Source organism: Dermochelys coriacea, chromosome 7, assembly GCF_009764565.3.
Source record: "Dermochelys coriacea isolate rDerCor1 chromosome 7, rDerCor1.pri.v4, whole genome shotgun sequence".
In the NCBI taxonomy this organism is placed as follows: Eukaryota; Metazoa; Chordata; order Testudines; family Dermochelyidae; genus Dermochelys; species Dermochelys coriacea.
The window spans coordinates 68,292,222-68,317,974 of record NC_050074.1 but is presented as its reverse complement, the minus strand read 5'-3'; the positions used below and the strand labels follow the sequence as shown (position 1 = coordinate 68,317,974).

Genomic DNA, 25,753 nt, shown 5'->3' with positions numbered 1-25,753 from the left:
TACGATAATACTCAATGCTTTCTCCATCTGTTGGTTATTTCAATACCACTTGTCATCTCACTCACCTGTCTTAGAATGACACTGTTGTCACAGGCTCTGTCCGACTAGAAAACTGAGTAAAGTACCTCTGCCTGGGGGACTTTTGTTCTAGTTCAGGAATTTCTGTCACATGCTACCGCTGATGAAAAAAATCTCCCTGATGCTTCCGGATTGGTCATGACAAATGAAGAATTCAGATTTCTCACTGATGAACTGAAATAGTGGGAAAACAGTGTATGGCCAGACTTAACGAGTAACACTGAAAGCTACCACAGCAGCTGTCACTGATTGTAGACCTCCCTTATCTTGTTACAGCATTTATACCTAGTTTCTCTCTCAGTGACAGTGAAGAAAAAGCCCATTTAATGGGGGTTTAATTTTCCATTTCATTTATTTTATGCTTATTTGATGTGCATTGTTACAGGGTATTCAAGGCTGTGCCACACCTCCAGAATCATTTGAGAGGCCACTGTTGTATCACAACTAAAATCATTACATCTTCTCTTCCTATGCATGTCTGTATCTTTATGCTGTGCACAGAGTACCTAGTGTAGTAGTTAGCTTACACAAAGAAAAATTCACACTGCTACTGCTCATCTGAAAACAAGTTATAATAAAATACAATATTCCTTTATAAAATAGTGTTTAAATACTAACACAGTGCTTTACATCTGTACTTCTGTTGTTTGTCTGAAGACCTGTGTTAAGTTTTTGGCAATCTGACTCATTTACTTCTGAAATCACAGACTTTAATGGAAACACATTGTGCTGACACACAAAACAAATACATGAAGACAGCTAAACTGGAATTTAAGAGATAGGAACAAGCTTTGGTAGAACTGGATTATTTAAGAATAACCATCACACATGTAACAACATGTTAGTCTGGGTTTATGGTCCAACATTTTTAGAACATAAAAAATATTCTCTTCAACAATATTAAATTACAAATAAAAGACAGAAAAGTACTGCCAACCTATTTGTCCCCTTCCATATAAGCTCTATAAGAGTCAGATCATTCTCCTAAATACCATGCCAATACTGTTGCACATCATTTGAATTAAATTTACCCTTAACAAAATCAGGTGATTTTTTTCTTGCTTGTAGGGAATAATTAACTAACTAATGATAAAAGCATCAGATAAGCTATGCTAAGTAAAAGAGTTGTCTACTTGTGACTTGCAAGACAGAAGATTTATTTGGAATGGTGTCAATGTGATATCCTATGTTAGCAGTGTATTGGACTGTAGAATCAGATTTTGAACTTAGAGGAAGACTCCAACTCATTGAACATGACTGCAAACAAAATCTCTTTGCTTTAATTTAGTTCAAAATATCCTGTACCGTCTACACTGAACTCAAACAGAATTATGATTGTACAACAGACATTGTAACATGAGTAAAATGGATGTGATGGAAAATAAGTTGTGTCAGGTGAGCACTCTTGATTGACATCAGTCTATATAGCATATCTGGTATCAAATTTATCTCCATTGTGCTAAAGGTAAGAATAGTTTAAACATAATAAAACAAACTCTTTTCTCATTAAGACAAGACAAGACAAGACATTTTTACAGCTTTTCAAGACTTCAAATGTTGAATCTCAAGTGCCCTATTGAGTTACTTAATGTTTGCTTCGAAACCAAAATATAGGCTTCATTAGTGCCAACATCCTGGTAACACTTTGGACTCTATAGTAAGCTCAGTTATTTTGAGCCAAATGTTTTTCCCCCTACATATACTGTTTGTGCTTCATGCTTAGATCAAGTGGCCTTTTGTTAATAACCAGAAAAGTAGCAGTTCAAGTACAACAACATTTTCCCACCCGAGAAAGCTGTAATGCAGGACAGCTGACCTAAAAAATTGTAAGCATGAAGTGCACAGCCATTTGCAATAAACAGTTACCAAATTGGACTATGTGCACAATGGTGGACTAAAAAATAAGTACTGGAACCACAACTTTTATCCAGTTTGATATGTTTCCTGAAAGGGGAAATAATCAATTGTAGTCTTGATCATGCGTAAAACCACTTGAGAAACTACCAAAAAAGAGTTTGCCATTTGAGAAGTTAACGTTGGTTTAACCAGTTTTGATTGTACAAAGAACGAGCCAATGGACTTTCCATTCTTTGCATGTTTGCTCTCCTCATGGGTCCATTACCTTTCACAAAGAAATTTTTAATTATCAAACTTGTCCATAAATTTTGCCGCTGAGGGTGAAACCATCCAGTTAGCATATACACTATCATTTGCATATCTTGAAAACACAGAGTTAGTGCCATCGAATCTTGTGAGTGGAACGGGGCTCTCCTCAGGCCAGTTCGGGTATGACATGCCTAAAAATGAAAACAGATAATTTTTTCTGCACTGAAGAACCATAACTTCATGTGCAGACAGTAAGGCCCTTGGCAAAACTCCGTTCAATACTTTAAGCCAGACCACTGGTTTTTGTCCCCAGTCAATTGATATAAACTGTGTTTCAAAGCCCCAAAGCACAAATTCTGCTGAAGGCAAACACCCTGAACAAATAAAGTGCTGTCTTGATAAAAAAAAAAGTATGTATATCATATAATCCAATAAAAGTTGTTAATTTTTCTTCTGATAGCCTCCAACTTTTTGCAATTTTATAGTTTCATGACAACATAATTACAAATTGCTTTGCCAGAGAATTTATTGCAACTGGAAGTTCTTGCTGTACATACAATGCTCCAAGCAGTAATACGCCCATTTAAGGCGGGACCCAATGTCCATTCTAGTCAACGAAAGTATTTCCTTTGACATTAATGGGTGTCTTTCCATTGGCTTCAATAGGTTTAGTATGAGACTCATATCACCCATCATGATCTCCCAGTAGTACAATGGGCTGCAAGGTTCTGAGCACTCTGGCTCTGATCCAGCTATATATTTAAATACAGGTTTAAAGTTAAGCATATAAGTAGTCCTACTGACATCTGTGTGCTACTCATAAATGTAGATTTAAGGTCATGCTTACATATTTTGCTGGACTGGGCCCAGAGTGCTCAGCATCTTGTAGATCCAGCACTATATGCAAAAACATACCAAGGCCAACATTTTCAAAAATAGAAGCCTAATTTTGTTGCCTATTTTGGCACCTAAATAAGTGCTGAGATTTTCAAAAGCATTCAACAATGGGAACTTCATTGGGAACTGTTGAATTTGAACCTTTTGAAAAGCTGACCACTTATTTAAAATCTCAAATATATATTTAGGAACCTAACCTTGGGATATTTTGAAAATCATGTCTGGTGAGCAGAGGAAAAAAAAGACCCAAAGATATTTACTAATTACAAATACATAACGTAATGGAAAAGCTTCAGGTTTTAAAAAAGTTTTACTGCTTGAAGAATGAAAATAAAATTATCTTTGAAGTTAGTAAACAGCCAAAAACATGTAGAATATTTAATCAGGAAACAAAATATAGGAGTTTTGGCAAGAACCATTTTTACTGTCCATCTCACCACCACAATATGAAAGCACATGTTCCTTTTCAAAACACTTGCTACATCATTCAATCAGGGCTTAGTGCTGACATTTGCATGATAAATCAAAGGATGTGAAAACAGTTAAAAGTATTTTTACAGTGGCTATCACCAATTCAATTTCCAAAGGACTGTATAGATGCACTCAGTCTCCCGTCTTCTGTAAATTGTAACCTGATCCCATCCCATGTCATGTTAAGCAGAAATTTCTGCCCAAGCAGCAGCTAAGATTCAGAAATCCATCTGGATAAACATAAAACTGTAACAAATTGGGCCTCACTATTCAACTGAGCCCCCCCAAAAAATGTTTAGCAAATGTTTTTTTAAATCCATTACTTAAGTTAGAGATGTAGAATCTAACATATTTCCCAACTCTACCCCCCAACACAAAAGACTATTTTTATTCGATATTCGGTTCTTAGCCTTTTAAAATTTCCCCTGAGAGTACTTCCCTGATCTATTTATTTCTCTTTATCATATGATATATAGATATAGATATATATAGTGATTTTACTTATTTTCACATCCTTTTTTAATCTTTTTTTAAACACAGCTGCAAGACGCCTAAAGTATAATCCTGATGCAAAGTTTGACATTTACAAATAAAAAAAGCTTTCCAAGCAAATTTTGATTGGCTTCATTCACACAAGAAACACTCTAATGGGGTTACAGAGTCTGAAGATAGTGCAGAAGAAAAAATTCACTTTTTGTGTGTGTTGCTAGAATCTAGTAAATGCATGTGAAATTCTACCATAGAGTTTGTTTTCAATCCATGTGGAGGGAAGGGTTCGAGGGAGGGGAGCATTATTACAGTCCACGAGTGGTGTCTCCTCTTCTGAGAGCCCGTCATCATAAAGTAAGGAGTCAGCAGGTGTGGAAGCTGCAAGATCTAAGTAGTCCTACCAAATAAATAAATAAATAAAAGACTAGGTTACAATAAGCAACAAAGTCATTCCTCGGTTACAGTTGCTAACAAATTTCTGGGCTCCCTAGACTGGGCAACTGCAAACTCAAACTGGGCCCTTCTACAGAGAATACCAGCAGCTTAATCTCCTGTTTTCTGCAAGAGTAGTGTCCTTGGCAATGCACTTGTTTGCCGAAACACTAGACATGGTTCAATAGAAACATGCTCAGTTAGTGCTTCTCCTGTTGAATGCTGCTACCAATGAGTTAACACAGCACTCAAAAATCTATATATGATAGATATGCTTTAACTTCCGCTTTCCTTTAAGTCTAAGATTCAATGGGAGGACAGGGTGCTTAACAATGCCTGGAAGGTGTTCTCACCATTTCGCAGCATTTGGCCCATAGTTCTGTTCAGGATGCTGGTGGTTTTGTTTTTAACTATGTTTAATAGTTACGTTTAACTATGTTTAATAACCATTTCAGACGACGTTGCCCAGTTCAGCGTTACTGTCCAGTCACTGGATTATCCCAGATATTCTGTCTGTATATGGCATACAAAGCAGACAACTTTTGGGGTTGGAAATCTACTTTTAGTTCAATATATTGCTCTATTGAGCAATAAATAGCCTTTTGGAATCTCAAAAAATAAAACTTTGCTCTTACTTTGCCTTTCACCACCACTGATTTAACTTTGATTTTTTTAGTTTTCCTATAGAGCATAATGGCTCCCTTCTGTTCACTTCTTAATCTGTGTCCAGGAACACATGCCCAAACCCAGAATGGGTTAGTTCATATGTTCTCCCTCTGCTGGATTTGTAACAGAGGAACAATATTACCTAGAGAGTAACTATTGCTGGAGATTTCTAATGTTTTTGTAAAACAGGGATTTTATAAATATATAAGTACATACACACACTTATTTTTAGTCACCAGCCTCTACTTCTGTGTGCACATGTACTCTTATGTGTGCTCATTTAACTACACATGCCTTTTTCCAGCATACACAGATCACTGGATTTTTCTATGAAAAACTTCCATTTGCACTGACAGAATTGCCATGCCTAAGCCGTATCAAATAAGTGCATGTACAAGTATGAATACTGGAAAATGTCCATTGAGGTGGACGTATATTTGCAGTGCGTACTAGGGACTCGATCCTGCAAGGTACTGAGGGAGATTCTCATGGGCTTTAAATTAAGCGCATGCATAGGTGTTCTCCCGGATCAGGACAACAGTGCTCAGCAGTGTGCAAGATGAAGTCCTAGATGAGGATGGGTAAAGGCTCCACACTGACAATGAGGTCCTTTGAATTCCCAAGAAAATCCCTTATCAGATTATGTATTTTAAAGTAGACAGATGTGGAACCAAACGGCTTTAATATTTTGTTGCTGTTATCACATCTTTAAGACATCCCAAGTCAGAAATGACACAATACATTGAAATATTTTAGTCATTTAATTTGAGGCTTCCTATTGCTTAATTATTGAGTAATGCAAATTAAAATTAACTCTGCAATAATACATTTGTTACTAAGGAAACTAAGTGGTAAGATAATCAACAACACAACATTTCTAGGTCTGAAATCTTCAAAATCACCATACAAGAAAAGATGGTTCTGCCATCTGGAGGAAATAAGGTTTTTGGATGCCTGTAATCCTGATCAAAATCAGAACTTTTCTCATCAGAAACTTATTTCTCTGTACTACACCCAAGCTCTTTGGATTGTAAACATTCCCTACTAGTTTTCATTAACTGTGCAAAACTCAGCTTGCAGCAGACTTACCCTACTCTTCACCATCATTTTCTCCAGTTCTTTGCTGATGTCAGCAAATGTTGGCCTTTTATCTGGTTCCTGTTTCCAGCATCGCAGCATCAAGTTATACCTATGAACCAAAGTAACACATAATAAGCTCCTGCATTCACAAATGGCTTGGTTTTCCTTTCTGCTCAAATAAATCTACATACAGTATAGTGATCAGGACACTTTTGTGAATGCCACTCAAAGAAATATCTCAATCTTTCCTTTTTCTTCTTTATGTAGCTAAACAATTTCTCCATGGGACGAGGCCCTAATACTGCACTGAGAGTCCCAGGAGTGAACCTTTACTCCCAGGAGATGCCGCATGTAAAGGCCCAGCCATGTGGATCTCTTTGCAAAATTGGTGTCAAAGAGTAAGTTTACACTGCTGCTGGAATGTGGGATTTCCAGCGTGGATAGACTCTCGCCCTCGCTCAACTCGAGTTCTTGTTCTAAAAAAGACAGCATGAACTTTGTGGCACTGGTGGTGTCGTGGGCTAGCCCCTCGACTCCAAACCTGCCCACCTTCAGTGCTGCAACCTCCACACAGCTATTTTTAACACACTAGTTTGAGCTGAGGTATGGCGAGTGCCTACTTATGCTGGTAATCACATTTCCCCGCTGACACCCTTACATTTCTCCTATGACTTTTGTTTTCTCGGATGGTCACCTGGAAGAACAACAAAACCACAAATATAGGGGGAGTTGATAGTGACACCAATGTTTAGGCTGCCTAACACTTCCCACCTACAAGATTCTTGCAACCTTTCCTTTGAGAAACTTGAGAAACAAACTCTATTGTTTGCCTTTGATATTTGGCAGGGGAAAACTCCTCTGGCTACAGAAGAGCTTTTTTCTTTGTTGTATGAAATTCCATTCAGCTTTTGCTGAGATATAAGCTTTCAAAATAATTTCCTTTCTCCTGCTCTCCTTCCTCAGGAAAATGTTATCAGCTTGCTAAAATAATAACTGAACACATGAATATTCTAAGGCCAAGCTCCACTGCCACTAAATCAGCAGCACCACCACATTGTTCTGGGAATAGCTGGGAGCAGCCATAGTTGCGGGGAGGAGAAAAACCTAGACTGGGCTTCCCTCCTCTTGATCCAGCACCTGGACCGATTGGCCCATTCTTCCCTCTGTGGACACCAAATAGGGCAGGACCTCCCCCAACTCCCAGAAGGGAAGAGAAAGAAAGAATGAATTGGGCCAGGCTGAGTTCCCCCATGACCACTCTTTCCGGACTCAGCAGCCCACCCAGATAACGTAGTTAGATCTATAGCTTAAATGACTTCTGCTGCAGTGCTGATGGTTCAGGATTCAAACCCTGATCATGCTCAGCTGTTCATAAAAGAAAGTGGTTTTACCTTTTTCCTTAAAAACAAACACAAAATAACAAAAAAAAAACTTTTGAAATTATATTAAAAGTACCCTAAATTATAAGAATGCTGTTTAGGTTGCAAATTCAAGCACTTGAAAGTTAAAAAATGCCAAATTTATGATTGGCTGTACAACCTTAATTCACACCCTCCCCCTTGGGCATATGCATTATGATACTATGTGATCATGTCATTAAAGACTGTCTCAAAAATACATGTGCATAGGCTGGGTGAATTAAGGCTGCACAGGAAACCATAAATCTGGCATTTCCTAACTTTTTAGCACTTGACTTTACAACCTAAATAAGATTCTTCTAATCTCACTTTTTTGGGATTTATTATATTAAAGATGGAGTGAACTGCGACAGAAAAGTTTGCATACCTATAAAAAAAAGGGTAAGGTTATGCATCACCTCCTCATTGCTAGACTGGATAATTTGGAGCATGCATAGAAAAATGGCTCTTAAGTGGTTCATCTTAATGCAGTCTTTAATGTCCTAAGATAAACATCTACCCAGGTTGTCCATCTAAGAGAGACAACAACAATAAAGCCATCAACCCCTCCTCTCCCACAAACTTACGCAACATGAGTAACTCAAAAAAGTATAAACAATGGAACATAATTGGGGGTGGGAAAGGGGACATTTGAAGTGAATGCTTGAGGAAGGGAAGAGAGGTAAAAATTTAAAATATTTAATTTTGCAGGGGCAAGTTTAGACTTGAGATTTATGAATTTCTGAACAGATCTAAGTTCAACAGTGTCTCCGTGGTATCTCTATATATGTGATGCACAGAAAAAAATGGCTGTACTATTTACCATGTGGACAAGATCATTCAGAATCACCTGAAGGGATCTCATTCTTGTTCTCCAAAATTCAAATGAGACAATGCAGTCTGATTAACGTATTTCAATAAAGGCTGATAAACATATTTTAAGCTCTATGTGTTTCATTTTCGGACACCATGGAATATCCAGGGTGATGAGATATTTCTCTCTCATTGAGATTTTCCTGGTTAATTGCCTTTTGTAAATAAGTCAGTTAATAACATATGAACTGTCTTACAGTCACAGATAAACTGAAATGAGTCACTCAGTCACAAAATGTTTGTGTTATAGAGGTATTGATTTCTGAGTGAAGATATCTTCTCTTCAGGTTTCTATGCATTACCAGAAAAGTCAGACAACTTACAAACCATTTGCAGGGAATAGATGGGGCACAGATATTAAAATAACCACCTTATTTTCAGAAAAGTGGGTTCCCAGTATTTGGATGTGCTTCAACACATCCTGAAGAGGTCAATCATCACTATGTTAGATGCATTTCCCCTCCCCCGCCACATGTTCCGAATATTCAACCTACACTTTTTCATTAGCCTGATGAGTACTTTATCCAATTTTCAGCCAGTATTTTGGCAATAGCTGCAGGAACTTGGGGACTGCATTTCTTTTTGTGCACATTTAACACAGATTGTCACCCCACCTTTCTGCCACTTTATGATGTCAAAGTTCTTTACTTTTATTAGATTGTTCTCAGACTTCTCTAAAAGTCATGCTGGAGATGGCTGTTATTTACACTGTTTCCTCCCTTTGTTCAAGGATATTTCTATTAATCCAAACAAAGCAAGAAATACTTACATTTCTTCACTGCAGTTTTCAGGTCTCTCCATTCTATAGCCAGTTTTCAGGAGGTTAAAGAGTCTTTCAGGAGCAATTCCAGGATAAGGGTTACCTCCCAGGGTTACAATCTCCCATAGCAGAACTCCAAATGACCAGCTGAAAAAGGAAGGAAGGAAGGAAGGAAACATTCACTTGAATTGCTAGGATTTAAGAGCTTAACATGGCCCCTATCCAGCAAATAGTATAGTAGCACTTAAAGGTTCCAAGATCAAGTTTCCATTATGCTAGGTGTTGTATGAACAAATAGTAAGACACAATCCCTGCCCACATCTATTACATTCTAAATAGACAAGACAGACCAAGGCATCAACCACAAATCCATCCTTCTTTGCATGCAGGTGTCTAATTTTACCTAAATGACCCTCTTTATTTTAATAGGCTTATTTGTGCTTGTTTAATGAATCAGGGCCTTAATTTTGTTCTTGGCCTAATACAGAAAGCAGCACTGATCAATTCTATTTGGAAATTTAAAATGCACAAAAAAAAAATGGTGACATTTTGATTTTTTTTTTTTAAAGGGAAGAAAATTGAGTTAATTTTTCTATCCACTTTCAGACCAGCTCTAGGAGAAAGGCCTTTACTCAAAAGCCAAAAAAAAAAAAAAAAGTTCCTTTCTTGAGTGGAAGCCCTCTTTCAGATATAGAGGCTTGAGCAACCAAAATCTAATCCAGACCCCAATTTCAAACCCCCCAAGATTTCAGTGTTCACAATGCGGGGTGAAGGAAAGCAGGCAACAGTGCATTTTTCCACTCAGGTTTGATGGGATGCCTCTGAGAATAGAGTTATGTACAAAGTGTAATAAACATTCACTTTGCCGTCTGATTTTTATGTGAGCGCTACGCCTTTAAAAAGAGACCAAGAGGAATTAGGACCCTAAAATCCACTGAAAGTCAATGAAAGTCAGGTGTCTAATTCCCTGAGGTTCCCTTGAAAATTCCACCTCAAAATTTTAGTCACAGAAATTGCTCTCCTCCTGAGTAGGCTTTGCTTGTCTCCTTGTAGTTCTTTAAGTTACTTTTATTTTAAACAAGAGAAATGGCTTTCCCAGGCCAGGACATATTCAGCTCCAAAATGGCTGTGCACAGGGGGGAAAAAAAAAAAAAAGCAACTGCTAGTCTCACACAGCCTTACATGAAACTTTCAAACAGCTTTTTCCTGTTGATATTCCGTAAGTTCATTTTTAACCAGTCTATATATTCCTCAAAGCTAGTGCATATTTATAACGTTCCATTGCACTTGATTAAGTTTTTTATTCTTCCTCATGCCCTTTATTGAGCCAATCATTCCGTGCAACCCATTAGGTTATAATTTGACCTGTAAATAATCCAGAAAAAGTATGTGGCATTGTGGGTTTTTATTTTTAAGATTCTTTAAGTGAATATTTTGGAGGCTCTGTAAGAGGGTGTAACATGTTGGTAATTTCTCAATTAGCTGCAGCTGTTTGTCAGATTTGTATGTTAGGATATTGAACCTTAGTTTTGTAATCATTATGAAAATTAACTAAGTGTGTGTGTGTGGGGGGGGAATATTTTCCATTTTACGGTCTTTGTGGATGAATAAAAATGCCATCAGAGAGAGGGGGACAGGAAGACTGTGGGCTGGCACTGGTACAAGGTGTGTCTAGGTTTCAACATAAAAAGCAAAGGTTTTCACAGCAGGGTTGGAAAAAAGAAATTACAGAAGCTGGCAACTTATACTACTGCTAGATCACTGCCAATTACTGACTATATACAAGGGTCTTAAAAGGAAGCAGCTGGAAAAAAAGAGATATAGAATTTATGAGGAAAATCCAGCATTCTGGAATGGATTTTAAGTATATTAATAGATGGTCACTAAAACCATAATTGCATCACCCCAAACAGCATTGAATATTTGTAGATTATATTTGTGAACATGTAAATTTTTAAAAAATCAATTTTCCAGTAAAGTAACCCTTTAATTCTTCAGTGTTACACTGTTGGAGTCATAGTCTGGAGCATGGGGGCTGTTTATAAGAGGCTGCAGGAGACTAAGCCTCCCCAAATAAGGCTGGCCCTGCATGGGGTGCAAATGCTGCAGATGCAGTGCCGGTCACCTCCCTTTGGAGTGTGCCTTTCAAGCGTTGGAAGTGAAGCTCCCTAGAAGTGGGGAGGCCCACCAAGGCTCAGACCAGGGCACCACCCACACTCTACCCTGAGGTCCCACCTTCACCCCGCCTTTTCCCCTGAGGCCCTGCCCTTGCCCAGCCTATTCCCCCGAGGACTCCTTAGCCCGCCACTCGCTCCTCTCCTGCCACTCTACCGGCCTGGGTGAGGAAGGAAGTAGTAATGTGAGAAGGGAAGTGGAAAACAAATCTGCCCATGCAATCACTCTCTAACAACCAGCACAGGTATGTGCATCATGTGGCTGCAACTTGGTTGCTCATTAAGAGTCTGATCCTATTCCCATTGAAGTCATTTGAAGTTTTGTCACCGGTTTCAATAGGAGGCGACTCGGGCTCTCAATCCTTAGTCTTTTTGCTGGGTCTGCCAACACGAGTGGGTTCTGTGGTGTGCACACAAAGAACGGGGCTGAGACCATCAAATCTCATTCCACACAGGCCACCGAAGGACAATCAGAGTGGAACACCATACAATCACTCATGATTTAGGTTTTAATTTAATTTAATGGGTCACATACAATTTTAAAGTTCCATATTTATCCCACCATTACTAAGAGACTGAGTCATCTGGGCTCTCTGATTTTTGTTATCTTCCAACTTAAAAGCTGTGGCTGTTAAATATGTTACCATGTTCTTTGTTAAACTCTATACAACAGACATATAAACTGTAAGACACACCACAATTTAGACTTACACATCACTTTGCGTTGTATAGATATGATCAAATAGGGATTCTATTGCCATCCATTTAACAGGTATTCGACCCTAAGAGAAAAAACAGCAACAAAATTACTAAATTAGAAGGGTAAATTTAATGTTGGTGCATTTGCTTTCACAATAAGATTATTTTCACTGCACTGTGCCTCTCTGATATGCTTCAGTGGAATGACTGAAGTGACATTTCATCAAATAAAAGGGAACAATATAGGTTAGAGGGCACAGCTATAACCTCTCTTTAATCACCACTGAACTTTACCATTCATTCTAACCTACCCCACTTAGGAGGACCCAGTTTTGAAAGGACATGCACTCAATTAACGGTGATTTTCAGACATATTACATGGTAAACTCAGGCCACAGAACCCTCCTATCACACAAAATCTATACTTATCAACATGAATTGCTTGCCATCCATGAGATACACTTTCAGAGCCTAGTGGGGGTTGTGCAGTTGCAAAAGGAGATGGAGAATGAGGCTAGGAGTAAGATCCATCCCAAATGAAAGATGTATGCTGATTTGCAACTTCAAAGCTCAGGTTTAGGACAGCTTTGGCTTCTGAACTCAGGTTTCACTCAGGCAGTTACACTTATTCAGTGGCTACTTAACAAGCTGTGCTGCCTTCTGCATGCTGAAATTCACGTGGTAAAATCTCAGATCTATACCAGCTATTCACAAAAATTGTGGATGTGCAAAATGCCAACCTGATTTCGAGGATGCTTCAAAACATCCACAATGATTTGTATTTTCAAAAAACTTTCAGGCAATGCACATGTATTTGGAAAAAATTTCTGGATATATTCGAAATATATTCCATTCTTTCTCCCATTCTTTCCTCCTGCTCCCTCTCTACCCAAGTTATTTTTGACAGCAAACAATTGTTTGTGTTGGAAAATTGAATATGCACTCAGAGATACTATGGTGAGGAGGGCTATATCAGTATCTGTTAACTTTATTGGGGAAAATCTATATATTAGAATAAATTGTTCTCAAATACTTTTTGCAGAGAAATAGGTACAAAGAGCTAGCATTCCTTCAGTGTAAAGCATACATAATAGAACTGAGTGCATATTGCACAGTCTTTCCTAATATACTATCTAGTTATATTTTTAATTGTCTTTGTCCTTGATCACTTTTGTATTTGCCTCCTGAAAACATCATACAATCGAGCATTGTTGGCTGGAATTGTACTGGAAAACAAACATCAAAAAGTCACAGTATTTGTGGAAGCCAATATTTGAAATTCTCATGTGCGTGAATTCATGCTGGCAGTACTTTCACACTAACCCACACAGGGAACTGAAGCAGTATCACAGAAGACTGAATGGTCAACATAAAATAGTATTACTGAATTTCACAAACTGAGCTAGGATACTGGCCTCATTTACGTGCAAAAGGCCCACTGATTTCAATAAGAGTTGCATGCATACAGGCTGATGGCAGAATTCGGCTCAGTGTGTTATGACAATATTTGCTATGATAATAAATAATGACAAGTCTGAACTTGTTTCATAATCTTGAGGTTATCATAATAGTTCTTTTTAGGGAAATCCATGATATGACTAAACAATGAGAGGAGTTCTCCTAATACCACAGGAGAGGCTTTCCATCAAATTTCCTTTGCACAATCCTACAGATTAAATGTTACCATATGCTGAGTTTTGAAATAAGCACTGTGAGCATACAGAACTATTTCTAGACAGCTGATAATCATATACTGTAACAGGAAAAATATAATTGCTTTAAAAAAAGGCATTCCAAATTGGCAGATGGATATCTCTACTATCTATAGCAGAGATGGGCCCAAGCTCTCGCATTTATATCTGGATTTTGAACCTTGTATCTTTCAGAGCTGTTTGGAGCTGGGTTTTGGTTCAGATTATCAGAGCTATAGTAGAAGCATTCATGAAACTAGGATCTGGATTTAGATTCCAAGTATGAAGTTTTCAGACAGAACTAGTTCTGATTTAAATGATTGCCAGCTCTTTCTGCCTACTTTTTCTTCAATCCCTTGTTTTGTGATCTTGACAGTTATGAAAAGAGAGGGAGAGAGATATTAATGGCTTTTTTATATAAAGTAGCAAGATGAGGCCCTAGATTTTCTACCCTAAGTAACTTACATACTAACAACTATAAAAATAATTATGACCTGAAAAATACTTGAAAGGAAATAGGGTTATATTTGAATATATTTGTCTTTATTATTGATAGATCACCCATTATTTTAAGGCCCCTGCCCATACTATAGCTATAACACAAACACAGGAGCAATCGTGGTTATAAGATGCATGGATACATGCTTTCCAAAAATAGTCCAGGGTTTTAACTTACTTACAAGGACACAGGTGGTCCTACTGTATGTATATTGTCACCATGTCCTGTGATTGGGTTGTAGATGTGGCGTTGATGGGTCGTTAGAGTGAAATACAAAAATTATTGCACATAGGCAGAAGAAAGAGCGGACAGGAATTAATATTTTCTGTGGATGATATACCGGTAAATAGTGTAGTGGACTTATAGTGGCCCCAATGATGAAACTAATTGTTTTGTTTAATCTTTACTTTTTGTTCCTTACTTCCTTATCAGAATTAGCTGTTGTATTTATTTTCCTGTGTTCAAGTGCTTCAGTGTAAACCATTCCCTTGATTAAGCAAGGATTCCAGCCCTGGTTTTAACATGCACTGTACCTTGCTTCTCTTGACATAGGAATCTTCTTCATAAACATCTCGGGACAAGCCAAAATCAGAAATCTTCATTTTGCGTCCTTCTGCCACCAATACATTTCTGGCTGCTAAATCACGATGAACAAGCTTTTAAAATAAACCAACAAACATGGTTATTATTCTTATGGGGTAAGATGCATGGAGAAACCTCCAGATATTTTTATGTCTGTCAGAGAGATATGGTCAGTACACTGGTGTAGCACTATACCTTCATTTCTGCCAGGTACTGCATCCCCCGAGATATCTGCCATGCAAATGAGATCAGATCTCCCATTGTTAAGGCTCTCTCATCTGGGTTGTCCAAGTAGCTTGAATTTCTGTTGGCATCACTGCCCACATAGCTAGGTCCTACTTTCCGACTTTCCCTGAGAAAACTGCGCAAGGACCCATACTTCGCATATTCCACAATTAAATACAAAGGCCCTGAGGAAAAGAAAGAAAAATACAAATCAGTCAGGTTGTTCTGCTCTACTTTTCTAAAGATTTTTCTAGTTAACAAACTAGTTAGTTTGTAACAATTACAGGCCCCAATCCTGCAAACATCCTTCCCCGGGCACTGCAACTTGATGTGGTAGAATGGCTTGTGCATTCAAATAACCGTAAGAGCTATGCTGGTGGGGATTTTAGCTCCCAATAGGGTCATCAAAGCCAGTCAGGGACCACATGAAAAGCAGTCCACTGGTCCCCTAGGTAGGCATTTGAGAGAGACGCCAACAACCTACCCTTGTAAAAAAGTTAAATTATAGAAAAACAATAAGTAGCCATTCTGGCAAACAGTATTATAGACAAGGGTGGCAGAGCCTTCTTCATGCCCTAGCAACGTCTGAGGGCATAGAAAGGATTCAGAATCTTGCAAACATGCACTTAAGTGGATGTCCTATGGGAAGTCTCTCATGCTACAATCCCAGGTACTCATGTACATAATTGCTCAGAGCTATAAAAGGCACCTACCAAAGCTAAAGTTGAGAAACAGTTTCTATGCTAGCCTTGTGTTTTCATGTCAGAACCTTAGGTTGTGTACCCTGTAGGGCTTTCTACATACCCAAGCCTGTTTTTAGGAAACAATGAGAAGGTACTGGTCGGCACGGCAGGCAGTGGTCTCAGCCCACCAGATGCCTCTCTGTTGTCAGGTTGTTTTGTAGGCATCATGGCACTGAGCGTTAAACAGTGTCTTTGCTTGGATATGGGGAGCATGTTTACAAGGAAAAAGGTTTCATTGAACGAAAAATATTTGTGATATCTATATATAAAATTAGACTGAGCTAGTTTTTATTCTGTCTAGCCACACACTAAATTTTGGTGTGCCGGCAACAATTATTAAACAATAGATTGGTTCATGTAAAAAAAAATTAATCCAGTGCATGACACATGCCATCTTAAATTCATGGGGTGAAATCCTTGTCCCACTGAAATTAATGGCAAAACTCAAATTCTCCATGATTTGCCTCATTTTGATGTGCCTCATTTTGTGTAGGTTTTGGAGTACATATGGTATTTTTTATCATTAGCTGTGAATTCATGTGTATGGCTAGTGACATGCTTATTTAATGCTCTTTTGGTTCTATTGATGGAGTCATGCACGTGTGCATGCACACACAATGTTATAGCAAATACTAGGCCAGATCTTGCTTGCCTGACGCAGGCGAATAGTCTCATTGACTGCAAGAAGATAAAACCTTAATAAGGTCAGGAGAATTCAAGAAAGCAAATAATATACAATCCATTCATGCAATAAGCAGCTGCACAAAGGTGTTGGGTCAAAATCTGTTCTTCTCAGTCATTTGAGTTTAAATTCAGAATAAATCCACTGAAAGACTCCAGATTCACACTGATGAAGAAATACTGGCCTAATGAATAGAGCTCCTTAGCGCTCACCCTTTAATTTTCTTTTAAACCTAGCTGAAAATCAAGCCTGTATAAGGAATTATTTAAGAAACTTGATTTAAAAAAAAATCAAAATTACTTTCTGGAGTGTATGATATTTAGCTCACAAAGCATCTTCTCCTTCCAGCATACTAATTAAGGTACATTTTCAAAGCACTCAATTACAGGTTCTCAACAAAACCCCTAACATTTCAATCCATTAGCAAACTTCTCCTCCCCACCACCCACATGAATAATATCCATTCAGTGCTACAATGCTGAGTACATTTGTCAGCTGTATCAAAGCCTCCCCACACCTATGCATTAATGAATTACCTTCATATTTATGAGAAGCGTTCGACTCAGAAAGAGTTCACAGCACAATGATTTTATCCCCTCCACAAGGTTCATAAAAAAACCACCCTGATTTTTTTTAAATCTAACTGCGTCTCCCAGATGCACAATCCTGAATTCTATGTGCCCCCAGAACGAACAGTTACATCATCAGGAGTTCTGGGGATGCAGGACTGAACCTTAAGAATTTGTGGCCATGTAAATCACTCACATTCCATAACAACTGAAAGTTCAACTTTCAGGAGATATTTTATGGCAGAAGATGTTGCCATGCAACTCCATTTAACATTAATGGGAATTGTTTAGATAAATCCCCATGAACTGCTCTGAAAGTTTGCCCCATTGGCCGTTTATAATACATCTTTTTGAAAATTACTTCCCCCCATGTATTTGCAGCTAAGTACAATGTACACTTCAGTGCAACCAATTTTTGACAAATGTAAGCATTCACATAAGCACCACACAACAGAATCATGCTAGTGCAGAAAAACTCTGGGCCAGAAAATCTGAAAGCGAAACTAACTAGCAACCTAGTCAGGGGTTAGGTAGCGGCTTGTCCCTTAACTACTTGTTCACACAGTACCTGGCAAAATGGTGCCCCAATCCCTACTTGGGCCTTTAGGTGCTACTAGAATACAAAATAATGATCATATGGAAAATCCAGTCAAGCCAAATTAGAAGAGGCTCACTGAGAACCAAGTTAGAGTCAAAAAATAGAGGCAGAAAAAGAAACTGGCCAGGAAATATTTTAAAATAGCTTTAGAATCAAAACATGTTTGTCTCTGACTATATAGGTGGTATCCATAAAATCTATGGCTAGCTTAGCTGAAATTAGGATTTCTACTTCTCTCACTCATTCTTAACACCACCATTTTTAACCAACAGCAAATTTATAAAAGTGTTTTGCATTTTAAATAGTGCTCCAACCCCAGGCTAGATCCATTCTTTGTTTCTCTCTTACTAACTAGCTGCTGACACTTACCATCCTGACTGCATGCTCCATACAGTTTGATGACATGAGGGTGGTTGACCTGTTTCAAGAGGTTGAACTCTGAGAGCAGATCTCGCAGCTCACTCTGGGAAGCGTTTTCTATAGAAGGCATCAAAACCAGATATCTGTGTTAATAAAACACTGCAAAAAGAATGCACCACCTATAGACTAAGCTGTAAATTAGCATACTGCTACCTATTTCAGGTATTGAGATGCACTGGCCAAGTGATTACGGTGCTTAACTGCAATTCCAGAGGTCATGGATTCAATTCTCGCTCCATCTCATACTGAAGGCTAATTCACCCAGCAGCAAAATGGGCACCTGATCCATAGTGTTAGGGCTGTGAAAGGAAGTCAGCATGATGCTAGTCACATCACTCCTTTGTGTACTGTTGGCTATGGAAACTGACGTGTGTTAGCCTGATGAGCCATCTGTGGCTTGGGGCAGACTTTGACTTATTTCAGGTACTTGCAGGGGACTAATCACTGGTACAATTTAAGAACAAGAATTTCAGAATGCTCTTGAAATGAGCATGGGGATGAAAAGCTTCAAGTGCTATCAGCTTTGTAACAGTTTTCAGAGAAGAGACAGGGCCTTAGTCTTCACTGATGTTCAGTCATTCACATCTTTGCCAAGTAGAGATGGGTAAAATTTTTCAGTAGTGGTTTACTCACTGAAAAATGCAGTTTTGGATGACCCCAAACTATTCAGGAATTTGACACATTTGCCTAACAGTTTTGGTCAAAAAAATATTTTGGGACTTGGATAACATTCACAAAACAGCAGGAGGAACAGGAGGTCATCATGGGCCCTCTTTATAAATTTTAGTCCAGTGGTTAGCATTCCCATTCTCCACATCAAGCAGAGGGGTATTTGAACTTGAGTTTCCCACCTCTCAGCCCTAACCACCAGGCTATAGAGTCATTCTCACACACACTCTTCTCTTTCCCAGTGAATATTCAAGTATTTCATCCAAAGTGGAATAGCTTCAATAGGAGATATTGAAAGATCCTCAAACCAGAATATCCCATAGCCCAATGGCTAATGTGCTTTCCTGCAATGTGGGAGGATCAAGTTCTTCACATTAGGCAGAGGGGGCTATTGAACCAGTGTCTTGTGAATGCTCTATTACTGGGCTAAAAGCTATAAAGGAGACGGATGGCATGACCCCCTCCCCGTTTTGTAAATCTAGCTTTTTCAAAGTATCCGAAACAGTATGTTTCAGATCAGACAAAATGTTTTGTTCAATGCAAAATAATTTTTTTTCAATTCACTGAATTTTGTTCGCAAATTTTGGAAACTGCGGGTGAACCACAAAATCAGTTACTGTCCAACTCTAAAGCCACGTGAGAGTACAGCACTGCCTAACTAGGTAGCATTTTATACTCATTCTGCACTGGTGTAATTGACTAGATAAGCTGCAAGGCACTGAAGAATCAAATCCAGAGCCTTTTGTGCCATATAACTGCATTGAAATTACTGCATACCTTTTCCACACTACATACAGTAGACAAGATTTAGAGGGCTCAGCACCCGATATAGCAGGAGATCTCCAATAGGCCTAAAGATAATTTATGTGATGAACCCAATTAGGGTGGTATGAACTTTGGGAGTCTACATAAGCCAAGCACTTCTCTTGACCAGAGCTACCCAGATATGGTTCCCTTGTTCAAACCAAGCTTACAGAAACATCCATGGTTCGCCTCAACCCTCTTTCCCCCAAATATTTAATTAAAGATAAAATGCAATTCTACACTTGTTAATCTTGCAGTACATATCCAGAATTCTAGACTTGGAGCTGGGTAGAGAGTATGTATTGACATCAATAGAAGATACCTATCCAAACTTCTTTGCTGATGTTAGTGGGAAAACTGTGCGCATCCAGGATAGTATATGGCTTTTAGAGGTTCGCCCAGTCTTTTGTTTTTGCAGGGTCTCCTGTCTTCCTCTTTGAACACATTTGGGCTCCCCGGAGTTCTATGGCCCTAACACTAGATTTCAGCAAGAAAATTCTGTGTGCTGTCCATCCTGAATCTCCTTGACACAAAGGGCTTTGACAGTTGCTCTTATAGCCAATATTTTTATTAGGAGGCTGATAAACAAACAATCACTGTTACCAGAGGCTCATAGAAACCAAGTTCAACCTTTGGTCTCTGTGAATACATCATACTGCCAATCACTTGGTATTCCATTTGTTATCAGATTAATCAAACTGTCATGATCCTTTGTAGATGAGCCAACATGTTTTGTACTCAGGCTAGATCTCGGTGTGTTGTCAAGTGATGGATTGTGTAAGACCTCTTGCTCTGACCCAATGACCCTTAGAAAATGTCCAGGAAATCAAAAAAGGGAGTATTTGTTATTAAAGATGTCTCCTGTGATTGGGAAGTTAATAACTTGTTGCACAGATGTCTTTTGCTTATCAATTATGTAAGTTGGGATGCCATGAAGGGAACTCCAATGGTCAATAGATCAAGAGAACATAATTTTTTGTCCCTTTTTTGTGAACAGGTATCATATATAAAGGCATGAATTTCTGAATGATATTTGGAATGGATTGGGCTGCAGGACTGCTTGCCTGGATCGATAATGTATTTGCCTTTCTGTGTCAGGATGATTAATCTTTCAATAATCATCTTTGATTAATAAACTGATTGAGTCTTGGTTATCGGTCCTCTGATTAATAATCTACATTGAACCCTAACACATAATAAATTTTTACATGGCATACTAAACCCAAAAGACAGTCTATCCTATTTATTTTAACACCCAATTAAAATATTTGTTTGCTAATAGTTTGTCCTGATAACATTTTAATATGGTATCATTGTTTCTTTGTACTCCCCCATCTGCCTGACTGTATCCATCTTAGATTGTATGCTTTTGGGGGCAAAGTCTATCTTATTGTTTTGAGTTTGTACAGAGCCAGGCACCATGGGGTCCTAGACCATGACTGGTTCTTCGAGGTGCTGCTGTGAGCTGGAGGCTTCTCTACACATCTGCTCTGCCAGTGTCCCATCCCGGAGATTAAAAGGCACAAACGGCCTTGTTCTTTGCACTAGGATGAATTTTACCCTGGATGTGTTCTCATTTATATTGTGCCTGATCCAATATCCACAGAAGCCAACAGGAATCTTTCTAATGACTTTAACAAGCAGAGGATGGGTACTGATTCAGTTACCCTATCCCTTGGCTGTCTGCCTGCAGAAAACTTTTTAGAGAACATTCTGGTGTAGGGATTTTTTGTTATTGTTTTATTTTCATTTCTATTTGTTAAAAAAGTAAAAACAATAGCAACACACAAATAATGGGCAAATGTTTTCCACCATCCTGCTCTCATGGAACATTTGACGGAGCTATCTGAGAGAGAAATATGCATTGCAAAAGGAATTCATTAGAGTTTGTGCTATTACTATAAATGCCATATGAATTTATTAGAGGAGGGTGCTTAAAATAAAGGGTTACCCCTGCTGCTATCAATTCTGCTCCAGATAATAGCTAGGGAAAGTCAAATGGTAAGTCAACTGGAATTAAGAATGTCACTTTTTAACAGCATATTTAGGAATTTTAGCTCATATTATTGATGTAAAACCTGCTAAAAAGTCACAAATACTTGTAAATATATAAAGAAAGTTGGCACGCTATAAAAATTATGGATATTCCATTTATAAAACCATGTAAAAGGTTATTTTAGTGTTACATGTAGAGCTATACTCGTCTGTGTCTCTGCAAGACTAAGTTCCAGGGCTCCATCTGCATGCTCTGCATTTGATTTCATCTCCATTGAACCCTCATTATAAGGAAGCCTTTTTATAAATGTAGACATGCATTTCATAACTCATTTATTTCATTGGTAAATTGATATAATATGCAATTTCCTTGCACTCAGTAAGAGGATGATGGACTTTTTTTTAAGCTTGCACATAATAAAAATGCTAATAAGAAGCCCATTATCCTATTATAATTGTGTTTTCTTATTCATAGCAGCAATTAACGACTAAGGTCATCCAGCCAGTGCTTGCTCCCCTCCAAAAGAAAGAACTCTTCTACCCAGAAACATTTCTGTATACTTTTTGCGTCTCTCATATTCCTAAGGTGCTTATCTCCTTGGTATATAGGGACCACACACCATTATGAAGTAGTATCAGATTCTATCACAAAGCAGGGTTATTTCCTCTCTGTTCTTTTCATTTCTACATCATCCTTCAGGACGATGCAGTTGAAATTACCCTTCTGTCAAAACGATAGGCCTAGGTTCTGTGGGGGCTTATGTGATCTAAAGGCCTCCATTTGCCTTATTTGACCTGTGACCAAGGCCTCCCAGCTCACTGATATGGTCCAGATGATGTAGCCATTAGGTGCGAAAGGTGGCATAAACCAAAGCCTACCACTAACTTCACTTGGGGAATATGGTGGTACTTGGTCTGGTCTACAGAAAGTGCCAACTCATTATTTCATTACTTTGCTCTCCTTTTAAAGGTGGCAAATGTAGGAGAAAGGTAGGTATAGCTGGGTTTGAAAAGAAGAAGGACATATGGGTCAGTTTCCTTAATGAAAGAAAATACAATAGGTAGAGATAGATGGATACAGAAGGCCCCTTCTTATCAACCAGCGTTTGTCTAGTGTAGGTCTTCTTCCAACTCTGTAGCCTCAGTTTCTGTACGTTTAAAACTCAACTGGACAAAACAATAGTCTTAAATTAATAATTCTTAACACTTACGTAGGGCTTTTCAGGTGAGGTTTTCAAAAGTGCTCAGCATCAGCCTAGCTTTGCTTCCACTGACTTCAAATGAGAGTTTTTCCATGGACTTTTATAGTAGCATAATTAGAGCAAGGCTGAAAGCTTTCCAAAATCTCACCCTGTGCATACAAAGTGCTTTACAAACTGCCTATTTGCTTTTTTCTGTAGCCATATTAGCTGGGTAAGTATTATTACCCACTATTACACAGATTGGAAAATTTAAGTAGAGAGATGAAGTGAATTGATCATGGCCAGCCTACAATTAGAGCTGAAGGCTTCCTGGATTTCCTGCCCCTTGCCCAAAACCACTAGACCACACCTCTGTCGAGTAAATACATCAGATCAGTCTGACACAGGCAGGGAAGTAGATGGATAGCTTAATAGGTCTGTTCTGTCTCTAGACACTATGTATCTAGCACAAATGGTCTACTTAAAAATATTTGAAGAAAAATTGAGATAGAATACAAAAAGCTGTGCAGAGTTTTAAAAAGCCCTTGTGATGCCTCAACCATTGACAACTTAAATGAGATACATTTGCCACAGTAAATCACATTGCCCTTGCACAGCACAAACTAGGGCCTTTGGAAATTACTGTTTGCATCAATGTGGCACTCTCCCTTTCGACGGGAATATGTCAATACACAAAGAGAATGCTAGAGGAAATGCTGCCAGGATGCCGGCAGGGCCTGCCCCCACATGGCCTCCTGTGTGCACACTAGACCCTTGTGAAACAGATTCAAAAGTTCCCAGATAACTTTCAGATCATTTCAGGGAAATGTACCTTTTAGCATTTTCACTGCAACTGTGGTATAGCCTGCTTTCCCCTTGAGTCTGAACGCTGTTGCCTTGACGACCTTTCCAAATTCTCCTTCTCCTAGTGTCTTGCCTAGGACCAGGTTCTTCCGGGGGAACTCCCATTTAGGGTCTTCCTGTATGAGGGAAAAAAAAGGAATCCTATCAGATAAAAATGAGATGGAAGGGGTTATCTTATGAGACAGAAGGGGCCAGCTACTGACTGGTAGCTCAAATCACAAAGGTTTAATACAGTATTATATTTCAGGGAAGACATTAGGCTCAATTATCTGATTAATTTTTGTTTTTGTTCTGTTATCAGACAAAAGACCATGACTTTGCTCTTCTACAACACCCTCTAAAAGCTCTTTGCAAGCATTTTTCAATTAGCTAGAAGTTTCTTCTAGATAAAAAGGCACTATCAATATGGATGATGTTTACAGACCTACCTGAGATTTTTTGTATAAATGAAACACTGTCTGAATAAATGCTCACCTTCAAAATAAAGTATGCATATTTGATCTTGCATTTCTGTTTAACTTGTGGGAGGAGGTTTTCCTTTAAGAATTCATCACAGACAACAATCCATCTGTTATGAAATGCTATTGAGCCTTACAGTTACAGAAGAGTGATAAAATGTATAAACCAACCAAGAAATAAAAGCAAATAGAATACAAGGAACTATGAAGGCATCAATATCTAACATCCAAATGTATCAGACGCTGCCATATGGGTCAGACAAAAGGACAGTGTTTCACTGCACAGGACTTTTTCAGACACCATCCTATTTGGCCCAGGTAGAAAATAAATAAAAAAATGCACAAACTGGCAGGCATCCTACATACAGTATAACCAAACAACAGAAACTGCATCAAAACGCTGGTGGGAGGGCCAGGGGAGAAGCCTTCCAAAGTATGCAGATAAACCCACCTTAAACTGAGCTTTATAAGTGAAATTAAGATAATAGGGTTTTAGTGTGGTGCTGCAGGTCAACGTCCAAGGAAAATCCTGTATTGGAGATTAGCTGATACCAGATGTTATGGAGCTGTTAACCTCGGTTAATGTAATGTTAGTTGGATGAATTTTTTTAACCCATTGATTGTTTGCATTTTTACACAATTAACCCATGAAATAAAATACTGCCAGGATATTAACATTCCCCCCTTAACTAGAATCTTACCATATAAATTAAAATTTAGTCAATGCACTAAAATAAAGTCCTGTGATCAAGCTCCACAGTGCAGAACGTGCAATCCAACTGAATGCTGAAAGATATTACTAAAACAATGACATAATGTTTACGATGAAAGTGCAAATAGTACAGCTAGCTACAAACGGGAGTAGCCAATAATGACAGTACTAGGGAACAAAAGTAATTAGCCTCAAACTCTCCAGGGAACTAATTGAATTTGAATTCAATTGTTTGTTTTAGTCCAACAATTATTTAATTCCATACCCCAGGACAGTTAGCTCACAATCAAACTATTGCACTAGAAGAAGTGTTATACACATGAATGGTACAGTAATAGCCCATGCAAAGCTGATATCAGGCTACTGCTCCGTATTTGATAAATAATTAAATACTTTCCATTTGCAGTACATGACAATTTTCATCGAGAATTTTAAATCCTTCAGATAGTTACCACTGTCTCTCAGATGGGGAAACTGACATAGAGTGATGATGTGACTTGCCCAAGAAAAGACTTCAAGTCAGTAGTTGAGTTAGCAATAGAGCTCAGGTCTTCTCACTCCCAGGTCTGTGCTTAAATCACTAGACAGTGTTACCTTACATTCAAGGGAGACAGTGTTTCCGAGTGGAGAGCAATGGACTAAGATTCAAGAGACTTGAGTTCTATTCTCCACTCTGCCAATGACTTCCTGTGTGACCCTGTGCACATCACTTTGCCTCTCCGTGCCTCAGTTTCCCCACCTGTAAAATGAGGATAATGCTACTGGCCTCCTTTGAAAAAGTGATTTGAAATCTACCAGCAAAGAGTGTTTTGAGAGATAGATGCTACTATTATTTATCCTCATGATAGAGATAGTGGTCAGCAAATAGATTTCAAACATCGACAATAAGTTTAACCTCAGTTAGCTTAACCCTGTACTGAAGTTAATGGCAAAAGAAAT

At 38.5% G+C, this 25,753-nt stretch overlaps 1 protein-coding gene across 14 annotated transcripts in view; it reads right to left on the bottom strand.

The window, feature by feature from the left end:
* Nucleotides 1–411: 411 nt before the first annotated feature.
* Nucleotides 412–25,753, bottom strand: part of RET (ret proto-oncogene) — a 154,536-nt gene continuing 129,194 nt past the window's right edge. For 10 of the 14 annotated variants that reach the window (XM_038411504.2, XM_043518769.1, XM_038411500.2 and 7 more), the window contains 9 exons: nt 23,613–23,760; nt 18,081–18,188; nt 15,090–15,304; nt 14,846–14,968; nt 12,135–12,205; nt 9,259–9,396; nt 6,229–6,328; nt 4,291–4,438; nt 412–2,375 (listed from right to left, as the gene is read on the bottom strand). In XM_038411504.2, coding sequence (XP_038267432.1) covers nt 2,218–2,375; nt 4,291–4,438; nt 6,229–6,328; nt 9,259–9,396; nt 12,135–12,205; nt 14,846–14,968; nt 15,090–15,304; nt 18,081–18,188; nt 23,613–23,760 — 1,209 coding nt within the window. In that variant the 3' untranslated portion in view covers nt 412–2,217. Of the gene's footprint in view, nt 4,439–6,228; nt 6,329–9,258; nt 9,397–12,134; nt 12,206–14,845; nt 14,969–15,089; nt 15,305–18,080; nt 18,189–23,612; nt 23,761–25,753 lie in introns of all 14 variants that reach the window. The other 4 variants (XM_043518762.1, XM_043518767.1, XM_043518766.1 and 1 more) reach the window with 1 other exon arrangement.